At 37.8% G+C, this 26,528-nt stretch overlaps 2 protein-coding genes across 3 annotated transcripts in view; both read left to right on the top strand.

Moving 5' to 3' along the window:
- The first annotated feature begins 8,380 nt into the window (after positions 1-8,380).
- On the top strand, positions 8,381-14,121 carry CUNH9orf40 (chromosome unknown C9orf40 homolog). Of its 2 annotated transcripts, XR_003790819.1 has the most exons (3): positions 8,381-9,193; positions 9,328-9,508; positions 13,472-13,633. XR_003790819.1 is itself a non-coding variant. In XM_029203185.1 (2 exons), exons 1-2 carry the CDS (start codon positions 8,765-8,767, stop codon positions 13,628-13,630), a joined length of 588 nt encoding a protein of 195 aa, XP_029059018.1. In that variant the 5' UTR covers positions 8,381-8,764; the 3' UTR covers positions 13,631-14,121. The 2 variants fall into 2 exon arrangements, 1 of the variants encoding a protein (XP_029059018.1); XM_029203185.1 differs by lacking the exon at positions 9,328-9,508 and having other exon boundaries at positions 13,472-14,121.
- A 4,220-nt stretch (positions 14,122-18,341) lies between these two features.
- TRPM6 (transient receptor potential cation channel subfamily M member 6) overlaps positions 18,342-26,528 on the top strand; it is a 201,695-nt gene continuing 193,508 nt past the window's right edge. The window contains exons 1-2 of the mRNA XM_029202947.1: positions 18,342-18,604; positions 20,492-20,637. The gene's annotated coding sequence lies outside the window, so the exon portion shown is untranslated. The remainder of the gene's footprint in view (positions 18,605-20,491; positions 20,638-26,528) is intronic.

Raw genomic sequence — 26,528 nt, 5'->3', positions numbered from 1 at the left:
TATTTGTGTGACTCACTTTATTGCGATCTTAGCTTTATTGCAATGGTCTGGAACCAAGTCTGCAACGTCTCTGAGGTATGCCTGTATGTGAATATGTGAAAGCATATGGTGGGCAAGTAAATGTGATTTCAATCTCTGTTGACTGTTGTATAGTGATAGAAAAAGATGAAGATTGGTAACAGGACATTACTTTTAATATTTATGGTGACCCTTTGAAAAAAGTTTCAGTGCAATCTTAGGGAAAAAAATCAAAGATGACAGGTATAAGTATAGATTCCAAAAGCTTGGTGGGAAGTGTAAAGAAATATAATGGTAGGTAATGGGACAGAGGGCCCAGGTAAAATTTAATGGAGGGTTACCCTCATTTTCACAAACATGCTAGTAGTACATGTCTCATATATATGTTTATTTCTCTTCAGTAGCTGTTTAGAAGTGGGATCATTGGGTGTGTGTGTGCACTTTCAGTCAAGTTGCCTTTCAAGAAGAACCAATTTCCATTCCATCCAGCATTTGAGAATAACTTTGCATCCATTCCTGGCCAGTACTAGATATTGCTAAGCTTTCCATATTTTGTCAATATAAGTATCTAATTTTAATATTTATTCTTTTAACTACGAGGGAGGCTGAGCAATTTGCGTAAGTTTAAGGGACAAAGAGAGGTGTCTTTAATCTGCCAGTCTGTAGGCTCTCACCTGGCAGACCAGACCCAAAAGTTAGTAAAAACGTAGTGAGGTTCATTAAGCGGAGGATTGGCCAGAGTCGTGAGGACTGTTCTGAGTTCTGGCCTCTGAAGACTGACCACATCTGCTTTTGGTTTTACGTAGCTGGCACTGAGGCTGACCAGCAGCAGCCCATTGGACCCCATTTGTTGGATCTGTGGTTTGATATTTTGTTACTATTTCTGTAATGTTCTTTGCCGTTATCTCTTCAAATATTTCTTCTGCCCTGCTGTCTCTTGCTTCCTGCTTCTGGGGCTTCTATTACATGTACATCAGATTGTCTTGTCATTGTCCCACAACTCCTGGATGCTCTGTTTTTGGTGGTTTCTTAGTTTTTGTTTTGTTTTTTACACTTTTTAAAAAAAAAATTTTCCGTGTGTTTCAAACTGAATAGTTTCTTTTTACCTATCTTCAAGTTCCTTGAGGCTTTCCTCATCTTTGTCCATTCTACTAATGAAACTGTTGAAAGAAATTTTATCTCTGACATTATGTTTTTTATTTCTAGCATTTCCATTTATCTCTTTTTTGTAGTTTTCATCTCTGCTGAAATTCCCTGTGTATCAGTGCATGTTGTCCACCTTTTTTTCTGTATCCTTTAATATATTATAGATATTTTAGTCCCTAACTGATAATCCCAATATCTGGGTCAACTCTGAGTCTAGTTCCATTAATTGCTTCATCTGCTGACTAGGGCTTTTTTTTTTCCTGAGTCTCATAATATTGAATTCCACTTACTGTGTAGAAAAAAACAGAACCTGAGGTAAAGAGTATTTATGCCTTGGTGTAAATTTATGCCTCTCAGGCAGGCATGGGAGGTTGAGTCAATCTTAGAAGAACTTGAGTTGGGTTTCCGTCTTGTTTTTGTTATCGCACAGCATCACAGGCTTCAGATTCCACCGGCAGTGAGCTGTTGTTACCTTGTGTAGGACAGAGTTCCTGAGAGGAAAGAGTTGCACACAGAGAGAACATTGGAGATCTGAGGACAGTGCCCCTGGAGTAATCTGTAGAGTACTGATCAGTGCATGTGTGTGAGATAACTACATACCCAAGCCAGAGGGAAAAAAAGCACCCAACAAAATAAAACTCAATATCTGGTATCCAATCAAAAATTACCATGTGTGCAGAGAAAGAAGAAAACACCACCCATAAAGAGGAGAAAAATCAATCAACTGAAACCAACCCAGAACCAACAATTAGCAGAGAACATTAAAATAGCATAACTGGGGACTTCCCTGGTCGTCCAGTGGGCTAACACTCCGTGCACCCATGTAAGGGGCCCAGGTTCTATCCCTGGTCAGGGAACTAGATCCCACAGGCCATAACTAGAGATCTCCCATGCCACAACTAAAAGACCCCACATGCCACAACTAAGACCTGGTGCAGCCAAATAAATATTTTTTTAAAAAAATAATAAACTAGCATAACTATTCCATATGTTCAAAAAGTTATGTAGAGACATATATAAAACCCACATTGAGCTTCTAGAGTTGAAAGGTACATTGTCTGGGATGAAAAAATGTATAGGATTCACAGCAGATATAGCAACTATGCAAAACAAAACACTGAGAGAAAAAAGGCCACACTGGCTTTTTTGCTGTCCCAAGCTCATGCCAGGTATGCTCTTGCTCTAGGATGTTTGTATTTGCCATTGCCTCTGCCTACAGTCACTCCCCATATATATATACAACTTGTCCCTTCATTTTCCTCAGGTCTCTGCTTAAGTCTCCTTATCAGAGAGATCCTTCTTGCTCACCTTATATAAACCCTCCCTATCCTTCTTACCCTGCTTTATTTTTTTCCTCAGCATTTGACAGATGTACTTGTTTATTGTCTAATTCCCCCAATACAAAGCTTCGGTGGCAGAGTCAAGGGATAGGGATTTTAGCTTTGTTTATTGTTGAAACTCTAGTGTCTAGAATTTTGCCCAGTCATAGCAGATGCTCAAAATATTTGTTCAAAGAATAAATTAATGAGTGAACATAAGATTGTGAAGGGGCACAGGAGTATTTCTGATTTGAGTACCTGGTTGGATGAATGATGGCTCATAGGGAATACTGGAGGATGGAGTATGAGACGCCTGTGAAACACCCAGGTAAAATGAGGAATAGTCATTCATTCAACAATATGTAAAGAGCTACTAATACGTGCCAGGCGCTGTTCTAAGTGCTTGAATATATCAGTGAAAAAAACACAAAGAACCCTACCCTCAAGGAGCTTACTTTCTAGAGAGGGAGATAATAAGAATAACAAATAAGTGAATTATATAATATATTGGAAGGTGTAAAGTGCTGTGGGGGAAAAAAAGGCAAGGGGACTCTTAACATGGGTAGTGCTGAGTGAGTTGCAATTTTAAATACAGTGGTCAAGTCTGGACACATTGAAAAGTTGACAGGGATCTGATGCTCAGGGATGAGGTTTATCTGTTAAATTGGTAATAGCATCTGCTGCAGTTTTTAGGATTAAATGAGATATGTAAAAGGTCTGGCAAATATGTAGTTGCTAAGAAATTTTAAACCACTTCCCTACCCTAAACTGCTCTGAGGCTTCATTCAATCAGTCTGAAACAGGCAAGTTTAAAGATAAGCAGAATAAACTCATGAGAGTCTTCTTTACCAAGAAGATATTAAGAAAACTTCTTTGTTGCTTTGTTGTTACTAATGATGAGTTCTGGGTTATTTTCCACAAGAAGTATTGGGGAAGGAATTCAGAGTGCTTCTAACGAAATTATAGGATAGGTAGAATATCCTACTGGGTCAGTATAAAAGTGCTTCTGGGACAGGGCAGGGGTGAGAAAGAAGGGTTTCAAGATTTCTGCTTTACATGAAGTGGTACTGTGTTAACTTCATATAGACTAAAAAGTTACAGATGTATACTGCAATCCTTAGTGCAATCTCTAAAAATTAATGCAAAGAGATGTAGTTAAATGTTAAGAATTAAAATGAAATTCAAAACAATGTTCAGTTAATCCAAAAGAAGTAAGGAAAGGGACTTCTCTGGTGGTCCAGTGGTTAAGACTCTGTGTTCCCAATGCTGGGGGCCTGAGTTCAATCCCTGGTAAGAGAAATAGATCCCACATGCTGCAACTAAGAGAGCCCACATGCTGCAACTAAAGATCCTGCGTGCTACAACTAAGATCTGGTGCTGCCAAATAAATATATAAATATTTTTTAAAAAAAGAAGTCAGGAAAGGAGGTACAGAGCCAGAAAAGAAAGGGAACAAACAAAATAGTACAACAGCAGACCTAAATATAGCCATATCAATAATTTATATCAAATGTTAAACGACTAAACATTCCAATTAAAATTCAGAAATTGTCAGAATGCCAGAAAAGCAAGATCCAGCTATGTAAGTTGTCTGCAAGAGATACGTTAAATGTAAAGATACAGACAAGCTGAAAGTAAATGGATGGAAAAAAAAGATATACTATGCAAATGGTAAGCATAGGAGGGCTGGAACAACTATACTAATCTCAAATTAAGACAACTTCAAAACAAAGAGCATTATCAGAGAGAAAGATGGATGTACATCAGAGACATGACAATCATAATATGTGTGTACCTAATAACAGAGCTTCAAAATACATAGACAAAAATTGATGGAACTTAAGGGAGAAACAAAAAAATCACCATCATAGATGGAGATTTTTAACACTCCTTTCTTGGCAATTAATAGAACTATTAGACAAAAAAAAAATCAGTAAAGACATATAAGATCTAAAAAACATTATCAATCACCTTTACCTGTAACATTTACTTACGTGACAGCACTGTGCCCAATACATGCAGAATATATATTCTTTTCAGGAGCATGTGGTACATGCACCATGATAATTCATATACTGGGTCATAAAATCTCAATAAATTTAAAAGGATTAAAATTACACAGAGTATGAATTAAAGGAATGAAATTAAACTAGAAATCAATAAGAAAAAGATATTTAGGGAAATCTCAGATATTTGAAAAATTAACACATTGAAATAATCCATAGGTCAAAAAAGAAATCAGGGAAATTAGAAAGTATTTCAAACTGAAAGATAATGAAAATATAACAGCAAAATTTGGGCAGCTGCAGATAAAGAAGTGCTACAGAGAAATTTATAGCTTTAAATGTTGATATTAGAAAAGAAGAAAGGCTAAAATCAATGACGCTAGAGGTTAAATCAAAAGAACCTAGAGAACGAAGAACAAAGTAAACCCCAATTAAGTAGAAATCAAGGAAACAAAATAGAAAATATTACGCCAACAAATTTGACAGCTGGAATGAAATGGATAAATTCCTTGAAGCAATGAATCTGGTACTATATAAAACTTGGAGTAAACTAATTTTTTAAAGACAGTGCGGGAGTAACAACTCCTGAGTAATAACTCAAAATGTTGGAGAAAAAAAAAGGTATGGTGTGGGGGGAAAAACTATTTACAAAAACTATAAAGTGCATAGGAATAAACCTAACAAAAGATACATACGCTCCTTGCAGTGAGAATTATAAAACTTTTTAAAAGACCTAAATAATTTGAGGCTATAAAATATCGTTGAAAAGGAAATGGGCTCCATATTGTAAAGATGACAGTTCTCTCCAAATTGATCTATAGTTTCAATGCAATTATGATTCCAAAGGGTAATGTAATGCTACAAGATGACTGTACATGGAAGAGCAAAGGGCCTATTAGAGTCAAGATATTCCTGAAGAACAAGATGTGGAGGATTGCTCTAAACATATCAAGGATTTATTACAAAGCTATGGTAATTAAGACACTGTTGAATTGGCCCAGGATAGCAAATAGACCAATCTAACTGAATAGAGAGCTCCCCCAAAGTTGTGTGTATTTATGAAAACTTGACTTGTGACAAAGCAGGTACTGCATAACAGTGAAAAAAGGACAACTATTCAATATATGGTGTTAAGAAAACTAGTTATTCCATACAGGGAAGGAGAATGAACTTGAATCTTTTTTCACACCATAAAAACACACAAATCAATTCCACATGGATGAAAGATTTAAATGTGGAAGCAAAAATATAAAACCATAAAATGTATAGAACTGGGACAGGAAAGGACTTCTTAAACAAGATGTAATATGTGTAAACCAGAAAAGAAAATATTGATAAACTTGACTACATTAAAATTAAGGTATCACAGAGAGTAAAAATACAAGACACAAACTGGGAGGAAATATTTATAATATTTACAACACCTACTACCCATAAGAACATTCCTTTCTAGAATATAAAAGCTCTTCCAAATCAGAAAAAAAACCAACTAAACCAATTTTTTTAAAGGGCAAAGAATTTAACAATCCTTTTACAAAAAGCTAGAGATCCAAGTTGGGCCAAGCAGAGACTGGGATTAGGCAGGGTGCTCTTGAGGCAGAGGTGGTGGTGAAAGGGCCAATGCCTTAAACAAGACAAAAAAGAAGCAAAAACTAGACAAAGAAAAGACATAATTTAAACCACATTTAAGTTTAGAACTTGTTCAGCAAGACACCATGCAGAGTAAAGAGCCAGGATTATTGCTCCAGGAATGGTCCATAAACGATATAAAAAGATGTCCAATTTCACTGGGGAAGTACAAACTGAGGCCACAATGAGATACCATATCACACTGCTCCGGTAAGACCATACTCAGTTTACTGGTGAGGATGTGACAAAAAGGCATCTCTTGTCCTCTACTAGAATGATAAACTGGTAAAAAGCACTTTGGGAAGCTTTGGCACTACCTAGTCCAGGTGAAGTTAAACATATTCTACAACTCAGTAATTCCACTCTGTAGAGACATTCTTGCACATGTGCCTTAGAAATTATGAACAAGCATGCTCATAGCACACTATTTGTAACTGCAAAAATCTGAAAAAACTGAAACGTTTATCAACAATGACGTGGATTCATATGATGGAATGCTATACTTAATACAAATGAATGAAATATGATTACATGCATAAAAATAGGAAATAAGAAAAATAAGAAAGCAAATGAACCAATTTTAAAATTGGGCAAAAATAAAATAAAATAGGGCAAAAATAAAATTGGTCAAAATGTGAAGACGATATACAGATAGCAAGTAAGCACTTAGAAGATGCTCAACATCATTAGTCATTAGGGGAATGCAAAGGGATAAACTACAATGGGATACATGAGATACTTATTTAGAAAGACTAACATTAAAGTCTGACTAAGCCAACTGTTGGGAGAGAATGTGTAGGAGCTAGAACTCTCATACACTGCTCGTGGCAATGTAGAATGGTATAACCACTTTGGAAACCAGTTTGGCAGTTTGCTAATAAGTTAAATACACACTTACTATGTGATCCAGCCTTTCCACTCCTAGGTATTTATTCACCCAAGAGAAAAAAAGCCTATGTCCATACAAATGTTCTCAGCAGCTTTATCTGTAATAGCCCCAAACTGAAAGCAACCTACATGTCCATCATCAGTGAATGGATAAACAAATTGTGATATATCCATCCATATATATATATATATATATATAATATAAATATCAATAAAATAAATGGAAAATTACTCAGCTATGAAAAAGAATGAAATCTTGCCATCTGCAACAATATGGATGGACCTAGAGGATATTATGCAAAGTGAAGTAAGTCAGAGAAAGACAAATATTGTGTCATTTTACTTATATGTGGAATCTAAAAAACAAGTGAGCAAACTTAAGAGAAGTAGTCATAGATACACAGAACAAACGGGTGGTTGCCAGAGGGGAGGGGGACGCGGGGATGAGAGGAAAACAAGAGGAAATGGAAAGATCAGACAGAAAAGCTACTGTTTATTACCCTACTTATTATATTTGTGCTTATTAATAAACAACTGGTTGCCCTATCTTCTCACAACAGACTTGAGGTATGGGGCGTAGGGTAATTAATATATAGGTAGTACCAACCATTTAGAGGACAGTTATCTTCCTTGCACTATTTTCCTCTAGAAGATCATAGTAGTTTCTCCCTTCAAAGCACATATATAATTTTCTTCCTTACTTTCTTCTTGGTTATTGTCTTTATTAACTATTAAAATATAAGGTAAATACCTTATATGTTGTTATCGTCTCCTCATTTTCTTTGACAACACACACAAGTTTGAAATAACAAAGGTCTTGGAATCTCACTTTTGATCACCGCGCAGAGCAAGCAGGGAATTCTGTGCACTTCCCACGTAATTTAAGAGCCAAACAATTTTAGGTTTCAGTCGGAAGAGGTCTGTGCTCCAGGATTAGCCCTTAGATGAGCGACGCATCTTCTCTGCAACTTCATCAGTGAATTTTTATTCAAAAGATCAAGGAATGTGGTGCCTACTTCACCTTCCACAACAGCCACTGCAAAACACGCTCGTTGGTTTGTTTTCTCTTGTTTTGTTTTTGCATGTTGGCTTTATCTATTTCCCTCAGCCCCGACCCCCGTTCAAGCAGTCTGTCTTGCGTAATCATTTAACGTAGCGCTAAAGCCTGTTAACACTAATTTATTAAATTTGTATAATTCTCTGTTTTAAATTCCTGGGGACGCCCCGACGGCCACTGACTCAAGGAAGGGAATATTAACATATACACTTTAAGCTCGGGATTTGCACACCCCTATCCCCGCCCCTGAGGAAAAATCACGCCCTCCGAGGACACCCCCACTCTGCCTTTAATAAACCCGCCGCGGCCTTCCCGCCTCGCCCCGGGGCGCGCACTTCCGGCCGCAGGGGCGCTCGGGAGTTCGCCCCGCGAGCCTCCACCAACCAAAGGCTCCGCCTCGCCGGTGCGAGTGCGCGCGCGCGCACATTTGTGCGCAGGTTCGAATCTCAGCCGCTTCGTGGTTGCTCCTCAGCGTCCGGCCGCACCTCGGCGGTCGCGAGGGCAGCGTGCACGGGCTGGGCCAGACAGGCCGCCCCGCCCCCTCCGCCCTCTGCACCTTCCAGCCGCAGCCTCGCCCGGACTCGGTCCTCACCCTTCCTAGCGCGCTGCGCGCTCCGCCCTCCGCCCTCGCCCTCCGCCCCCACAGCTATCGGCGCTCGGCCTCCCGCGCCTGGCGGGCTCCGCCCGAGCCTTCGGGGCCCATGGCCAAGCGGCGTGCGGCCGAGCCCCTGACGTTCCACGTGCCTTGGAAGCGGCTCCTGCTCTGCGACTTTCCTGAGGAGCCGCCGCGGCCACCGCTCTGGATCCCGCCGCCGGGGGCCTCGCATCCCGAGCAGCCCCTCGGCGTCCCGGAGCTGCCCCGAAAGCGTAAAATCGACGCAGGGGGTATGACTGAGCCTTTGGTTTCGCCCAGCAAGCGCCGCGACGGCGGGGACACTGGCGCTCCGGACGGCGCGGAGCGTGAGGGCCGCGGCCTGGAGACTGGCGAGCCGCCGCTGCTGCAGCCGCCCGTGCGGCCCCGCGGGCCGGGGGAGGAGCCCCAGGGCGTTCGGACCCCGAGAGGCGGTGGCGACGACGGGGCGGAGCGCGCAGAGTCCCTGCGGGGAGACTGGGGGGCCGCACCGCACCAGGTAGGGGTTGGCGGTGGGCTGGGCGCTCCGGCGGGGGACGGGGGGCGGGGGGCGGGGCCCGGGGTGAGGGGAAAAAGGGTCATACTTTCCCGGGCACTGCGCGTCCCGGGAAGGAACCGATCGTTCCCCTTTAGGCTCGTGTTCGTCACGACGCCCCAAAAGATGAAAAGCCGGGATCCTCGCCGCAAGAATGAACACCGACCCCCCCACCCCAGGCAGCACACCAGGAGCCCCAGAGCCCACCTTTGGCAGCGTTTTGGGAGAGTCCGAGGAGCTGAGAGCACTAAGCTAAAGTCTGGGGAGACAGACCATTAGGTGAGGTAGTAGGCGTGGCCTTGCACCTTCAGCATCTGTGCTGTCTAAGAGGGAAGCAGGGGCGTGGGTCATGACAGACTGTAGAACTTTGGGAAGATGTTGACCGTGAACCGCAATAAGTTAAGCTCAACGACAAACGTCAGAGAAAGATGTATTGCGTCTTCCTTGGTTTAACGATGATTTTTTTTCTGGAATTCGTGATCGATTTCTTTCTAAAGAGGGTGACGAATGTGGTAGCCACCAGTTGGATATCCTTTAGGCATGCTACAGCTCTTTTGGTTGAGAGGAAGGGCCTCCGTATATTGGGAAAAGGCAGTCTTAAATCGGATCCTATGAAAAAGGATCGTTGTTGAGAACTAACTTGGTTCTTAAGATCAGCCGTCTGTATGAGGATCTTTGGAGAGTTCCTCTTCCTTGGGAAATGAGCCTGCCCTATCTCTGCACATAAGATCTGTCTAGATCTGTGCTATTCAGTGTGGCAGCCACTAGCTATGTGACACAACACCTAAAATGAGACTAGTCCAAATTGAGATGCGCTCAAAGTAAAATACACACTAGATTTCGAAGGTCTCAAAAAATTGTATATTGAATACACGTTGAAATAATCTGGAGATATTGGATTGAATAAATTATATTAAAATTCATTTCAGTTATTTCTTTTACTTTTTTAATATGGCCATCAGAAAATTTCAAATTATGTTTGTGGCTGGCATTTTGTATTTATTGGGCAGCGTTGGTCTAATCTTTGGAATGCAAGCTGCGATTTGGCAGTTCTGGGTTGAACCAGGAGCTTTGGGGGTGGAAGAGCCAAATGTAGAGCCCAGACTTCACCAAATTCTCTTCAATTACTCCATCATAGCATCCACCCCACATTTTTCATTGTCTCAAGTATCTTATGCAGAATTTATCAGACACCTTGCCAATAAAATACAGTAGTTGGGAAAGATCTTTTTCTGTGGTCATGAGAAATTACCCTTTAGATATAATTATTATGATGAGCATTTCTGGATGAAACTATAAATTGTAAATGTTTCTACCCCCAGTTTTCTTGGAATTTAGAAAACATGATCCTTATTTAGATTTTTTTTTTCTTCAGACTGCTTTTAGATAGCACTTATGTTTTGAAAGTAGAATAAAGAATTAGAGTTTCCAATTAAATCATGTCACACCAGTGTGCAAAACCTGAAAAAACAAAAATCCAGAGTGACAGCCATCCAGACCTATTTGGTATGGAGATAAGTACTGTGTAGTTTGAAAACTTGGCCATTTTTGGTACCGGACCCATACTTAGGCTTGTCTTTGCTACCAGAATATACTGACTGCAGTATGCCACAAATTGATAAGAGGGACATGGAAATGGCAGGTAAGCAAAGGAATTTTTTGGTAAACTGACACAGACATTTGCTTAGAATCTCCTAGACACACCTGTGTCTTCCACAGCAGTGACCACATCTGACAGCTCTCTGCTTCTTGTAGTCACTACAAGCCTGTGACAGGGAACAAGCTTGCCTCTAGGGGTTCCTTCTTCATCAAGACTAGTCTCCTGTTCTCTTTTGGCAAAAGCCCAGGAACCCTCATGTTCCTTTCTTTTGTTCTGTTCCTTGAGCTGCTTCTTTGTGCAAACTTAATTTTCTCCAGCTTTCCTCTTTCTTTCCTGCCACCAAAAATGCATGGTTTTTATTTTAAGGGTCTTACAGCCAAGGGAAAATAGGATATAGCAAAAACATGTAAAAGTTAAAAAGCTTTTTCACTTCATGAAGCAAATGTCTTCCTGGTTCCTGTTTTGCTCAGAATAGAGCTTAAGTCCCTACCCGTACCCTTGGGATCTCATTTGGGAAGAATTTCCTCAAATATGTCCTTTCTATATTGAAGATGCAATCTAGGCAGAATCGTGATACCTGTTTTTCTGTCCTAGAACCTCAGAATATTTGAGTTGTTTCAGGTGTTTGTTTGTTTTTTTTTGCGGTTCACGGGCCTCTTACTGTTGTGGCCTCCCTCGTTGTGGAGCACAGGCTCCGGATGCACAGGCTCAGCGGCCATGGCTCATGGGCCCAGCCGCTCCGTGGCACGTGGGATCTTCCCAGACCGGAGCATGAACCCGTGTCCCCTGCATCGGCAGGCGGACTCAACCACTGTGCCACCAGGGAAGCCCCTCAGGTGTTTTTTTTTAACCGGAGAACTAAAATAAAACCAGGTATTACTTCAATAAATATTCATGTATTTTCTCATGTTAGTGTCACTTTATGCAGATTGAGTACTCTGTCAGTGCACTGACCCTTACTGTTAAATACTTTAAATAGAAAGGAAGCAGAAATGTTGTGATTTGGGTTCACAGTGATATTGGTTCGTAGGCTTCTTGGGATATAATAACTAGCTATATTGGGCATTTATAGTGCTAAACTGTAATTTGCACAAGAGCCTTTCTGCTTTTTACCAATGATGAAAGAGACCTAGGTCAAGATCAGAGTTAATGGGTGGAGGAGTTATCATGCAAGCACAGGTCTGTCTGGTGGCAAAGTCTGTGCTGTTAGCTACTAGGTTATACTGACCTCATTAAGGATCTTTTCTGGTTTGTTCTTATAAGTAGATCATTTGAACAATAGTTTTTTTTTTCCCCAAAAGGCAGAGAAATAGGTCCTTGTTTTTAACCCTATTTACTTATTAAAATGAAGTTTTTCTTGGCATCCTTTGAGTTATTACATTTTTATCCCAGTGTTAAGGAATTCCAAAGAGACTCTTAATTCTCTAAGCCTTAGTGTCTAAGGCAGTGAATAAACTTATTATTGAGAAGACCTGTGCTCCCCATTTAATTAACTAGCCACATGTGGCTATTGAGCATTGAAATGGGCCTAGTCTGAATAGTGCTGGAAGTGTAAAATACCTGGCAGATTTTGAAAACTTTTAGTTAGACAAAAAGAATGTAAAATATCTCAATTTTTAAAAATATTGACTGCATGTTGAAATGATAGTATTTTGGCTTTATTAGGTCAAGTAAAATTTTAAGATTAATTTCGCCTGTTTTTTTTACTTTTTTTTTAACTGAAGTTACTAGAAAATTTTAAATTACATATGTGGCTTTCATTATATTTCTGTTGGTTAGTGCTGCTATAGCAAGTATGAACCTAAAGTACAAACACAACTTATTAGACTAAATATAGATATATAGATATCCATCTGGGAAAGGTGTTAACCTTCAAAATGGTCACTTTGGAAGCCTATATATAATTGCAATGCCACTTCCTTTGCACAAAGTATTTTAATTTTGTGCCAGTTTTGAACTTCATTGGAATATCAACTTCACTTCATAGTTACTTGAAACAATTTTATAGCCTTTTACAGTAAGCTGTTGAATTTTGAAGGGGCCAGCATTCACTTGGATTTATCAGTTTTGGTATCTTGAGTCATGTCTTGTACAAAATGGTATCTTTAATAAAATGATCAGTTTAAGATTTTCTTGTAGTTTACCATGTTTTTATTCTAATGCTTTTTAGAAGGTTGTCAAAATATTTTAGCCTACATCAAGTCAATCCCTTAAAATACCAAGCATCAGGAAAAAGACCAAAAGTAAATTTTAAGATGTGTGCATGTGTTTTTTAAATAAATTGTTTTCCTCACTGAAAGGTAAAAAACTTTAAGACTATCTTCAGGCATTATTTTTTTGGTTGAAAAATGGAAGAAAATTCTGGGAAGAGAAGCTCTTGGAGGAAATTCTTTTAAATTTAAACTACTCACAGGAAATACTTTCACCAATTCATGAATATGAAAATGCAGAGTTGACTGAGTCCATGAAGTACTTTGATTAGGCAGAATTAAAAATATATATTTGTTGAAGATGCAAAGTTAAAGACTGCAAAATCTTAACGTGAGTTTGCTTTTAAAACAGAAAAAAATTTGTTTCGTGAAACAACTTAATTTTTTCTAGACCATTGATGTACTTTCACCTCTCTCTTCTTTTCACTAAAGCTCAATGAAGAATTTTGGCAGTATAACACCTTCCAGTACTGGAGGAATCCTTTACCACCTATTGATCTGGCAGACATTGAAGATGTAAGTGAAGACAACCTGACAGAAACAACACTTCAGGACAAGAATGAAGTTGTTGAGATCGATATGGAGTCCTGACAGAAGGAGCTGAAGAAATGGGTTTTTCTGAATTTGAGGAGACATCTCTAAGTGAATTTATGTATTCTTAAGGAAAAGAGTTATTTTCCGTACTTGATGTAATATCATTCCCAAACCTGAAAAATGAGGAAAAGTTGTTTTAAAGATAAATGCCTGCAGTTACTACTATACCTCCCAATAGGGATTTGTCAAGGATATAGTGCAGTTATAGGAGAAGTATTTTATGTATGCATTCTTAAGAAAAATTTATGTTTAGGTTCTAAATTTGAAGAGATCTTATAAAAAGGAATTGTGACAGTTTTAGAAATAGATGGGAAACATTCAGATATTCCTCTTGTTGCACCAAAAAGTTAATTTGTGGTACATGAAATAAATATTGTTTTATAATAACTTATTAATAAAATGCTTTCTAATACATTTCATCGACTCTTCTTCGTTGAACAAATAGCTGACTTAAACATCTGTGCAAACTTAAAATGTGGGGGATTCTTTCTGAAACCTGGTATTGTTTTAAAAGAGACTTCTAAATGTACAGTAGTGAAAATTTTAATTTGGGTAGGATGTTTGCATAACTTCCAATATTTAACGTTTGTTAAACTTGACTTTGGGCAATCAAAGATGGGTAAAGAACAAAGAGAAATGAGTAGGTGCTTCCCCCTTTTCCCAGGATAAGAGGAAAGAAATTTATCATATTTATTTTATTTTTTTAATTTCTTGGTTTTGAATTGCTTTGAGGGAATGCTCTTTATTGCTTATTATTTTAGACTTGTACTTGTCAACACTGACAACACTTCAAATGGGCCCCACTCTTGAGAGATTCTCATATAATTGTTCTGAGGTGGGCTTTGGGTGTAGCTATTTTTTTTTTTTTTTTTGCGGTACGCGGGCCTCTCACTGCTGTGGCCTCTCCCGTTTCGGAGCACAGGCTCTGGACGCGCAGGCTTAGCGGCCACGGCTCACAGGCCCAGCCGCTCCGTGGCATGTGGGATCTTCCCAGACCCGGGCACAAACCCGTGTCCCCTGCATCGGCAGGCGGACTCTCAACCACTGCGCCACCAGGGAAGCCCGTGGTGTAGCTATTTTTTTAAGCACCAATCTTCCTTCCACCCATTCCTCAAATGAGCAGGCCAGTTCAAGAACCACTAGACAAATGATTGTTTTTCCTGTTTAAAGGAGATAACTAACTTGAGCTGAAGCACTGCCTCCTTAGTTAGCTTTGTTTTTATTTTGCTCTGTTGATGGCTTTGTTACAACTGAATTATCGTGTCATTATTACAGTTTCATTGTTAAAGTAAGCAATTTGTGTTTAAGTTAGTAACTAAGTTACTAATAACTTAGTAATTAAGTTAACTTTTGTATTGCATTCAGAATGTTGGCTTTGTAATTGACTAACTCATCCTGCTTGTATATTTTTTGTTGTTGTTAATGACATTAGATCCAAAATTTAGGAAAGATGATAAATGCCAATGAGAGAGAACCACCAATGTTTTGTGTGTACTGTAGGATTTAAGTATGGGTTGACATTAATAAGAATATTCTAGAACAGAAGACAAACTGTATAATTAAGGGTTTGAAGTCAGACAGTTCAGAGTCTTGGCCTGCCACTTTCTACCTGTGTAACATTAAGCAAGTTATTTTTCATCTCTAAGCTCCAGATGCCTCACTGGTAAAATGAGAAACAATAAATAGTATCTACCTCAGACTATGTTTATTGTCAAGCAGTATACTGAGTACCTGCATCATCTTGTTTAATTCTCATAATGATCTTATGGGTACAAAAAACATAATTGGAATAAATGTGCTTCCTATAGTTGCACTTCATTCCACTTTAAATTGCTACTAGAAGTTTAAGAGTTGGGATTGAAGAAATAGCAAAGAAAGCAGGCAGGCGGGGGGAAGAAGCAGTTAAAGTACTGTGGAAAGGATAAACTTTCTTCCTCCTTTCTCTTTGACCTGAGGGTAGGAAGGTGTCCATTTTTTATTTTTGGAAGATGTCTGTTTTTGTGCACTGCTCTTCCTGGTGGCCTGAACAGTGCCTGCCACATAGTAGTCAGTCAATAAATATTGCATGAACAAATGAATGGGTTTTCCTATTTGTTGATGGGAGGGTCATGCCAGCAATTTTAGACCATTTCCTGAAGATGAATATAGAAAAGGTTTGTTACAGAGATCCAGTAGTAAAACATTGGAAATGTGCTAACTTTATTATATTTATTGTATAGTAGCGTAAGGACTAAGACATGTCCCCCAGATGAACAATAGGAGGTGGTTACTTTGACAAGTTTCATCGGACACCACATTGCAGTGTCTGAGTGAAGGAGATCCAAAGAGTAGCTTGGATGACTTTTTCAAGCGTGTGTCAAAAAACATCAAAACCATAAGGTAGGACTTCCCTGGTGGCACAGTGGTTAAGAATCTGCCTGCCAGTGCAGGGGACACGGGTTTGATCCCTGGTCCAGGAAGATCCCACATGCCATGGAGCAACTAAGCCTGTGTGCCATAACTACTAAGCCTGCACTCTAGAGCCTGCGAGTCATAACTACTGAGCCCGTGTGCCGCAGCTACTGAAGCCCACGGCCTAGAGCCTGAGCTCTGCAACAGGAGAAGCCACCGCAATGAGAAGCCTGCACACTGCAATGAAGAGTAGCCCACGCGCACAGCAACGAAGACCCAACGCAGGCAAAAATAAATAAATAAAACAAAAACCAAAAAAATAAGGTAAAGATTCAGGGAAAACACTTGCTGTTAATATGTTAAAAGATTTAATATTTTTATGTAGGTGTATATATAAGTACAATGTAAACATTTACACATATGTTAAATATGTATAATATACACATGCAGGGGGTGTGTGTGTGTATGTATATGTATATATACAGAGAGAGATTTGAAATAATTTTGTCCTTTAAAAAAAAGTTGTTAATTTAGTAAGCCTCAGGTAACTTGGCAAAATTGCATTGTGGATAAATTGAGATGGAAATTAAAAAGTAGGTTTTTCTTTTTCTTTTTTTTTAACTTGTATGCCCTTCACCCAGATTCCCTATTGTAATATCTTACATTATCACAGTATGATTATGAACATGAGGAAATTAGCATCAATACTATTATACTTTGATGAGGACATGGAAAGAGTGACTTCAGACAACTCTAAAGAATATATGTCAAAAACCTAAAAAAAAGGAAGGTTCAGATTTCACCATTGTCTTATTAACATCCCTTTTCTGTCTTATTAACATCCCTTTTCTGTCTTATTAACGTCCCTTTTCTGCCTCAAGATTCAATCCATGTCATATATTTAGTTGTACCTCCTTAGTCCTCTTTAAACAATTCCTCAGAATTTCTTTGCCTTTCATGATCTTGATATTTTTTGACGAGTATTCTGGTTAGTTATTTTATCAGATGGCACTCAATTTCTGTTTGTTACTTCCCATAATTATGCATTTTTAATAAGAACTCCATAGAAGTGATGTAACCTCAGTGCATCATACCAGGAGGCATGGGATGTCAGTTTGTCTCTTTATTGGTGACTGTAACTGATTACTTGGTCAAGGGGGTATCTGCCAGGTTTGTCTCTTGTAAATTTACAATTTTCTCCTTTGTAATTAATAATTATCTTTTGGAAAGATACTTCGAAACTATATAAATTTCTCATTCTGCCCACAAATTTTACAATCTTGATGATTCTTGCCTGAAATACTTATTTCTCTGGTATCTGTCAAATGGTAATTTTCTATTTCCATCATCCCTAGTATATTTATTTATTGGAATTCTACTGTAAGGGAAGAGCTTTCCTTTCATCCTCATTTCTATATTCAATTGTTTATATCAGTATAGACTAATGAGTATATATTTTATTCTATGAGTTATAATCTGTTACTATCATTTTGTTGCACAAATCCTAGGTTTAGCCATTGGGAGTCCCTTCAAGTTGGCTCTTGTGCCTTCCCCTTTTTAAATGTATTTTATTATTGTGTGAATACTGGTTAATATTGGCAGTGCACTTTTGCATTTACAAGGTCTCTGGATGGAAATCAGTGCCAGCTGTGGCAACTCTGTTACTTAGTAAACAGTTTGAGCCTTGGTATCCTCCTCAGAAAATGGGGACACTAATACTTCCCTCAGAGGAGCAGAGTTGGGGGTGAAATGATATGGTGGCTGTGGGGAAACCATAGTGGGCACTAAATACATATCTCTCTTCTTTTACAGTACTTGAAATGCATGTATTCACTATCTTTCAGATAGGTAGATGGATAGATAGATAGATAACTATTAGTGATGTCTCAATACCTGAAGTTGATTGAGGAGAACACTCTAGGAAGATCAGTTTTCAAGAATTTCAGCTGTTGAATTATCTGGAGTCCACAGACCTAAATAGTAATAGTATAACACCTTATATTTGTTGATTGCTGTATCTTGTATTCTAATGATATGACCCTGTGATAGGCAGAGATGGGCCCCAAGATTCCCAGACCCTGTTGTTAACATCCAGTTATTTGATCAAACACTAATTTAGGTACTACTTGAATACCTTTGCAAATATAATTAAGGTCTCAAACCAGTTGACCTTAAGATAGAGAGATGAGTTGGTGGGCCTGATCTAATCATACAGGCCCTTTAAATATGGGTGGAGAGGCTAGAGAGAGAGGAAGTCAGAGAGATACAAAGTGTAGGAGGGATTCAATATGAGAGTAATTTTCCTCTGGCTTTGAAGATGGAGGGAGCCCATGTGACAAGAACCTGAGAGCAACCACCAGAGGCTGAAGGCCTAAGTCCTGGTGGCAACCCAGAAAGAAAATGGGACCCCAGTCCTACAACCTCAAGGATCAACTCAGCCAACATCCTGAATGAACTTGGAAGTGGATTCTTCCCCAGAACCTTCAGAAGGAACATAGCCTGGCTGACACCTTGATTTCAGCTTAATGATACTCTCAACAGAGAACGTTACATGTCAAGCTGGACTTCTGACATTTAGAAGTGAGTTAATAAATTGATAAATTTTGTTCTGTTTTTCTAGGCTGCTTAGTTTGTGGCAATTTATTATGCAGCAATAGACAGCTAATACAGACCCCATCACTTTTTAACACTTCCTTAGCTTCTCACACAAGATGTTTGGCACAGATGTTTCTCTTGTAATTTCTCTACCCTAGTCCTGCAATTATTTCTCCAAAAAGCCCTGATTCCTTTATTAGAGAATGGTATTTAGAAATGAAGAGCTCAGTGCAAGATCTGCTCATTGGTATTGGGTATCATTGCTTCTAGGTCCTCTCAGCTGACAGAACAATAAAATTTGTGTATACAACTAATGTATATCTATATGTATCTGTATATTGTGTCTATATCTGTATATACATATTTTAATTAATTATTTATTTTTATTTTTGGCTGTGTGACTTGTGGGATCTTAGTTCCCCACGAGGGATCGAACCCATGCCCCCTGCAGTGCAACCATGGAGTCCTAGCCACTGGACCGCCAGGGAATTCCTATACATATTTTTAAGCGGATTTTTAAAACATTTAAAAATATTTTAAAAACACTTGAATTCATACTGATAAACATGACAGGGTTCATTTTATCTTCCCACCTTTCCTTATTTGTAACTCCTTTCTCCAACTGTGAGAAAATGGGGCTTTTTATCCACAGTATATTTATTTACTCAGTCCTCAAATACATATAACATAGTTTGTAAACTGCTAACCCATACTTCTGTAATAAGTAGGCGGCTAATTAGAGCAAAATATTTGTATACACTTTTCTTTTTGTCTTTATTCTTTGGATATGCAATTAAAATATTGTTTCCCAAACATACTTCATTTGATTCTATTTTCCCACCCCTCTCTTCAAAGTGGATATATTAGTTATTTGTAATATAGTTGGATTCAGTTGTTTCTGTTTTGTTTTGACTTTCCATCTATGTTCTTTTAAGTGTATAAGTTTGTAAAACATTCACATAGTTCTACAGGTCAGAACTATACAAAAATGTATCATCAGAGAAGTCATTCCCCCTAAATATTTTACCCCACTCTCACTCCCCTCTTTTCCCTACTTTGTCACTTAACCCTGTAAGTAAAAATCTCATTAATTTCTGATTTGTTCTGTTGTTTTTATTTTTATACTAGTGGGCAGGTAGACATGTAATTTCTTCTTTATTTATATATATAATTCATACAAATTTATTATAAAACTATGATTCTAATAAATGAGTAATGGACATGCATTAAACTACAAAAAATAGTTTACAAAAGAAAAAATATACATGAGTATAAAAAATAAGCATTTCTAATCAATTGTGGTCCTAAATTTAAAACAAGATACTATAATATTTTTCTATATAAACTGGCAAAAGTTGCAGATAATGCTTTAGTTTTAGTAACACCTTTCTGACAAGCAATTTGATGATATGCTTTAAGAGCCTTATTATAATTTGAACTGGTAATTCTATATCTAAAAATTATCCTAAAGAAATAATCAGAAAATTAGATGCGCACTTATTATTTGTAGTGTTATTTGTAATAGCAAAATATTAGCAATAAACAAAAAATAGCTTTAAAGAGAATTGATGGATAATTTAAATATGTGTAATAGAGGATAATGAAATTGTAAAATAGTGTTATTAAATTTTTAATGATATAGAAAAATGCTTAAAAATAAAAAAAGTAGGACTTTAAGAGTTGAGCAGGTGGAGTAAACTCAGTACACTCTCTCTTTCCCACTAATTACAACTCAAAACTCTAGCTAAAACACACCTGTGGTCTCTGAAAACTAAATGAAAGCATTACTGGATTGGAAACAGAAGTCAAATTTGGCAAAGCAACTCATACAGCATTAAGTTTTCTGGTTTTATTTCTGACTCTTTTCCCCAGCTTTGAACCAAGAGTGAACACCCAGCAGAACTGCAGTGGCAGCATGGGCAGCCCAAATTCCGAGAGAAGCTTCACTTTTTGGGTAGAAGACCAGGAAAGGGAGCTGCTTTGAGCAGGAGAGAGAATTCTGGAGATGAGAGAGCTGGGTAAGTGATCCCATAATTTTGTATATAAACTGGCACTAATCCTGGGCTCATCCTTAAGGTACACATGCATGGCACAGATTGAAAGCTATATAGCAAAGGCTTTGAGAACTAAACAACAGTATGAGCTTCTGCCCAATTTCTTCACTGATGTCTGAGCAATGCATGCATGGGACCGGCACATAGCAGCATAGCCAGGACTTTGAAAACTGAACTGACCTTAGAGCCGTACCCACAGAAGAGACAGAATGTATGGTCTGAACCTAACTGGGCTGAGTGCCTGCTTTTAAAAAAAAAATCAACATCCTCTAGAGGATTTTAAAAAGTCCCAGAATCTTACAACATAATATTCAGGATATGCAAACAATCAAGAAAATGTGATCAATTTACAGGGAAAGGTAATCAACAGATGCCAATTCCAAGATGAGACAGATGTTAGAATTATGAAAGTTATTTTTGTATTGAAATATAGTTGATTTACAATCAATATTAGTTTCAGGTGTACAGCATAATGATTCAGTATTTTAATAGATTATACGCCATTAAAAGTTATTAAAAGATAATGGCTATAATTCCCTATGTTATACAATATAGCCTTGTTGCTTATCTGTTTTATACACAGTAGTTTGCATCTTTTAATCCCATACCCCTAATTTTCCCCTCCCCCCTTCCCTTTCCCCTCTGGTAACCACTAGTTTGTTTTCAATATCTGTGAGTCTGTTTCTGTTTTGATATATATATTCGTTTGTATTATTTTTTAGATTCCACATATAAGTGATAATATAAAGTCTTTCTCTTTCTCTGTCTGACTGATTTCACTAAGCATAATATTCTCTAGGTCCATCCACATTGCTCCAAATAGCAAAATTTCATTCTTTTTTTATACCTGAGTAATATTCCACTGCATATATATACTACATCTTCTTTATCCATTTGTCTGTTACTGGATACTTAGGTTGCTTCCATGTCTTGGCTATTGTAAATAGTGCTGATACGAACACTGGGGTGCATGTATATTTTTGAATTAGTGTTATTGTTTTTTCTGGATATATTCCCAGGAGTGGAATTGCTGGATCATATGGTAGTTCTATTTTTAATTTTTTGAGGAGCCTCTATATTGTTTTCCATAGTGTCTGCACTAATTTACATTCCCATCAACAGTGGATAAGTGTTCCCTTTTCTCCACATCCTCTCCAATATTTATTATTTGTAGACTTTTTGATGATAGCCATTCTGACACGTGTGAGGTGAAATCTCATTGAGAATTTGATTTGCATTTTCTTGATGATTACCAATGTTGAGCATATTTTCATGTGCCTGTTGGCCATCTGTATGTCTCCTTTGGGAAAATGTCTATTCAGTTCTTCTGCCCGTTCTTTTTCTTTTTTTTTTTAACATCTTTATTGGAGTATAATTGCTTTACAATGGTGTGTTAGTTTCTGCTTTATAACAAAGTGAATCAGTTATACATATACATATGTTCCCATATCTCTTCCCTCTTGCATCTCCCTCCCTCCCACCCTCCCTATCCCACCCCTCTAGGCAGTCACAAACCACCTTCTGCCCATTCTTTGATTGGTGGTTTCTTTTTTTTGTTTCTTAATATTGAGTTGGTGATCTGTTTATATATTTTGGATATTAACTGCTTGCTGGTCATATGATTTGCAATTATTTTCTCCCAGTCAGTAGGCTGTCTTTTCATTTTGCTAATGGTTTCCTTTGCTGTGCAAAAACTTTTACGTTTAATTAGGTTCCATTTGTTTACTTTTACTTTTGTTTCTTTGGCCTTAGGAGACAGGTCTAAAAAATATTGCTATGATTTATGTCAAAGAGTGTTCTCATCTAGGAGTTTTATGGTTTCCGGTCTTACAATTAGCTCTTTAATCCATTTTGAGTTTATTTTTGTATATAGTCTGAGGAAATATTCGAATCTCATTCTTTTATATGTAGCTCTCCAGTTTTCCCAGCACCACTTATTGAAGAGATTATCTTTTATCCATTGTATGTTCTTGCCCCCTTGCTGGTAGATTAATTGATCATAAGTGCATGGGTTTATTTCTGGGCTCTCTATTCTGTTTCATTGCTTTATGTGTCAGTTTTTGTGCCAGACCATACTGTTTTGATTACTGTTGCTTTGTAGTATAGTCTGAACTCTGGGAGTATGATACCTCCAGATTTGTTCTTTTTTCTCAAGGTTGCTTTGGCAACTTTTGTGGTTCCGTATGGATTATCCATAATTATCCATAGGATTATCTGTTCTAGTTCTATGAAAAATGTCTGTAGATAGCTTTGAGTAGTATGGACATTTTAACAATTCTTCCAGTCCATGAACATGGCATACATTTCCATTTGTTTGTATCATCTTCAGTTTTCTCCATCAGTGTCTTATAGTTTTCAGAGTATAGGTTTTTCACCTCCTTGGTTAAGTTCATTCCTAGTTATTTTATTCTTTTGATAAACAATTTTAAATAGAATTTTTTCTGCTGTCTCTTTCTGATAGTTCATTTGATAGTTCATAGTCATTAGTGTGTAGAAAAGCAACATAGGGACTTCCCAGGTGGGGCAGTGGTTGAGGATCCGCCTGCCAGTGTGGGGGATGCGGGTTCGATCCCTGGTCTGGGAGGATCCTGCATGCTGCGGAGCGGCTGAGCCCGTGCACCCTGGCTGCTGGGCCTGCGCTCTGGAGCCCACAAACCGCGACTACTGAGCCCATACATGCCTAGAGCCCATGCTCCATGGCGGGAGAGGCCACCGCAGTGAGAGGTGCACACACAGCAATGAAGAGTAGAGAGGATCCGCGCATAGCAATGAGGACCCAATGCACCAAAACAAATAAATGAATTTAAAAAAAAAAAGAAAAGCAACATATTTCTGTATATTAATCTTGTATCCTGCAACTTTGCTGAACTCATTTATTAGTTCTAATAATATTGGGATGAAAACAGTTTTTCTTCTTCCCTTCCAATTTGGTTGCCTTTCATTTCTTTTTCTTGTATGATTGCTGTGGCTAGGACTTCCAATACTATGTTAAATAAAAGTGGGGAGAGTGGATGTTGCTGTCTTGTTCCTGATTTTAGAGGAAAGGATTTCAGCTTTTCACCATTGAGTATAATGTTAGCTGGGGTTTTTCATAAATGGTGTTTATTATGTTGAGATATATTCCCTCTGTATCCACTTTGATGAGAGTTTTTTATCATGAGTGGATGTTGAATTTTGTCAAATGCTTTTTTTGTGTGTCTAGTGAGATGATCATGTGGTTTTTATCCTTTCTTTTGTTAACGTGGTGTATCACATTGATTGATTTGCAGATATTGAACCATCCTTGCATCCCTGGAATAAATCCCATTTGATCATGGTGTGTGATCTTTTTTGTTGGATTTGGTTTGCTAATATTTTGTTGAGTATTTTTTGTTTATAGTCATCAAAATATTAGCCTTTGATTTTCCTTTTTTGTAGTGTCATTTTCTGGTTGTGGTATCAGGGTAATGGTGGCCTCATAGAATGAATTTGCGAGTGTTCCATCCTCTTCAATTTTTTTTTGTTTTTTGGTATAGTTTGAGAAGGATATGTATTAGTTCTTCTTTTTATATTTGGTAGAATTCCTCTGTGAAGCTGTTCAACCCTGGACTTTTGTTTGCTGGAAGTTTTTTAATTACAAGCTCAATTTCACTATTAGTGATCAAGCAGTTCAAATTGTCTGTTTCTTCTTGATTTAGTCTTGACAGGTTGTATATTTCTAGAAATATATCCATTTCTTCTCGGCTGTCTAATTTGTCATATAACTGATGGTAGTATCCTCTTATGATTTTTTGTATCTCTGTGGTATTGGTTATAATTTCTCCTCTTTCATTTCTTATTTTGTTAATTTGTTCCTCTCTCTTTTATTCTTGGTGAGCCGGGCTAAAGGTTTATCAGTTTTGTTTATCTTTTCAAAGACCAGCTCTTGGTTTCATTGATATTTTCTATTGTTTTTTTGGATCTCTATTTTATTTACTTCTCTGATCTTTATTATTTCCTAGCTTCTGCTGACTTTTGGCTTTGCTCTTTCTTCCTTTTCTCATTATTTTAGATGGTAGGTTATGTTTTTTATTTGAGATTTTTCTTGTTTCTTGGAGAAGGCCTGCATCACTATAAACTTCCCTCTTAGAACTGCTTTTGCTGTATCACATAGATTTGGAGTGTTGTGTTTCCATTTTCATTTGTCTGGAGGTATTTTCTGATGTCCTCTTTGAGTTCTTCATTAAGCATTGGATTCTTAGTAGCATGTTGTTTAGTTTCCATGTGTTTGTTCTTTTCCCATGTCTTTTTATGTAACTGATTTCTAGTTTCATACTGTTGTGTTCAGAAAAAATGTTTGATATAATTTCTGTCCTCTTAAATTTGTTGAGACTTTTTTGTCTACCATTTGATTTCTCCTGGAGAACATTCCGTGTGCACTTGAAAACGATGTGTATTCTGCTGTTTTTGGATGTAATGTCCTGTAGCTGTCTATTAAGTCCAACTGGTCTATTGTGTCATTTAAGACCACTGTTTTCTATTTGGCTAATCTGTCCATTGATGTATGTGGAGTGTTAAAGTCCCCTAATATTATTATATATGTCAGTTTTCCTCTTCTGTCTGTTAGTGTTTGCTTTATATATTTAAGCGCTCCTTTATTGGGTTTAATGTGTTAATGAGTGTAATATCCTCTTTTTGTATTGATCATTATATTATGCCCTTCTTTGTCTTTGGTTTAGACTTTGTTTTAAAGTTTCTTTTGTTTGATATAATTATTGCTACCCCCACTTTCTTCTCATTTCCATTTGCATGAAATATCTTTTTCTGTCCTCTTACTTTCAGTCTATGTGTGTCTTTAGCCTCAAAGTGATTCTCCTGTAGGCAGCATATTGAAGAGTCTTTTTAAAAATCCAGTCAGCCTCTCCATGTCTTTTGATTCAAGCATTTAGTCCACTGACATTTAAAGCTATTATTGATAAATATGTATTTATTGCCATTTTATTACTTGTTTTCTGGTTGTTTTTGTGGTTCTTCTCTGTTCATTTTTCTTTTTGATTCCTCCTTTGTGGTTGGTGATGTTCTTCAGTAGAGAGCTGTGTTCCTTTCTTTTTAGTTTTCTTTTTCTACTGTAGGTTTCTGATTTGTGATTTACCATGTGGTTCATATATGTTGACCTATAATTATGTCTACTTGTTTTAAACTGGTAGTCATTTAAGTTCAAACACATTCTAAAAGATCTACATTTTTTACCCCCCCTCTCACATTTTGCGTTTTTGATGTCATATTTTACATCTTCGTGCTTATCCCTTAATTGTTTATTGGAGTTGTAGTTGCTTTTTAAATTTTTTGTCTTTTAATCTACATGCTGGCTTAATTAAGTAGTCGATCCTCAGACCTTACTATATATTTGCTTTTCCTGGTGGGATTTTCCCTATTCCATAGATTCTTCTTCTTTTCCCCTTAGAGAAGACCCTTCAACATTTACTTTGGAGTAGGGTTAGTATTGATGAACTCTTTTAGTTTTTGGTTGTCAGAGAAGTTCTTTATCTCTCCTATTCTAAACGATAATCTTCCTGGGTAGAGTATCCTAGGTTGCAGGGTTTTACCATTGAGCAGTTTGCGTATATCATGCCATCCCTTCTGGCCTGTAAAGTTTCTGCAGAGAAATCAACTGCTATCCTTATGGGGATTCCCTTGTATATGACTCTTTGTTTTTCTCCTGCAGCCTTTAGAATTCTCTTTATCTTTAATTTTTGCCATTTTAATTATGATATATCTTGGTGTGGGTTGTTTGGGTTAATATTTGAGATCCTCTGTGCTTCCTGGACCTGGATATCTGTTTCCTTCTTCAGGTTTGGGAAGTTTTCAGCCATAATTTCTTCAAATAAATTTTTGAT

This window comes from Monodon monoceros, unplaced genomic scaffold, assembly GCF_005190385.1.
Source record: "Monodon monoceros isolate NGI ecotype Baffin Bay Population unplaced genomic scaffold, NGI_Narwhal_1 Super_Scaffold_5, whole genome shotgun sequence".
NCBI lineage: Eukaryota > Metazoa > Chordata > Mammalia > Artiodactyla > Monodontidae > Monodon > Monodon monoceros.
This window is presented reverse-complemented; position numbering and strand designations above follow the sequence as displayed.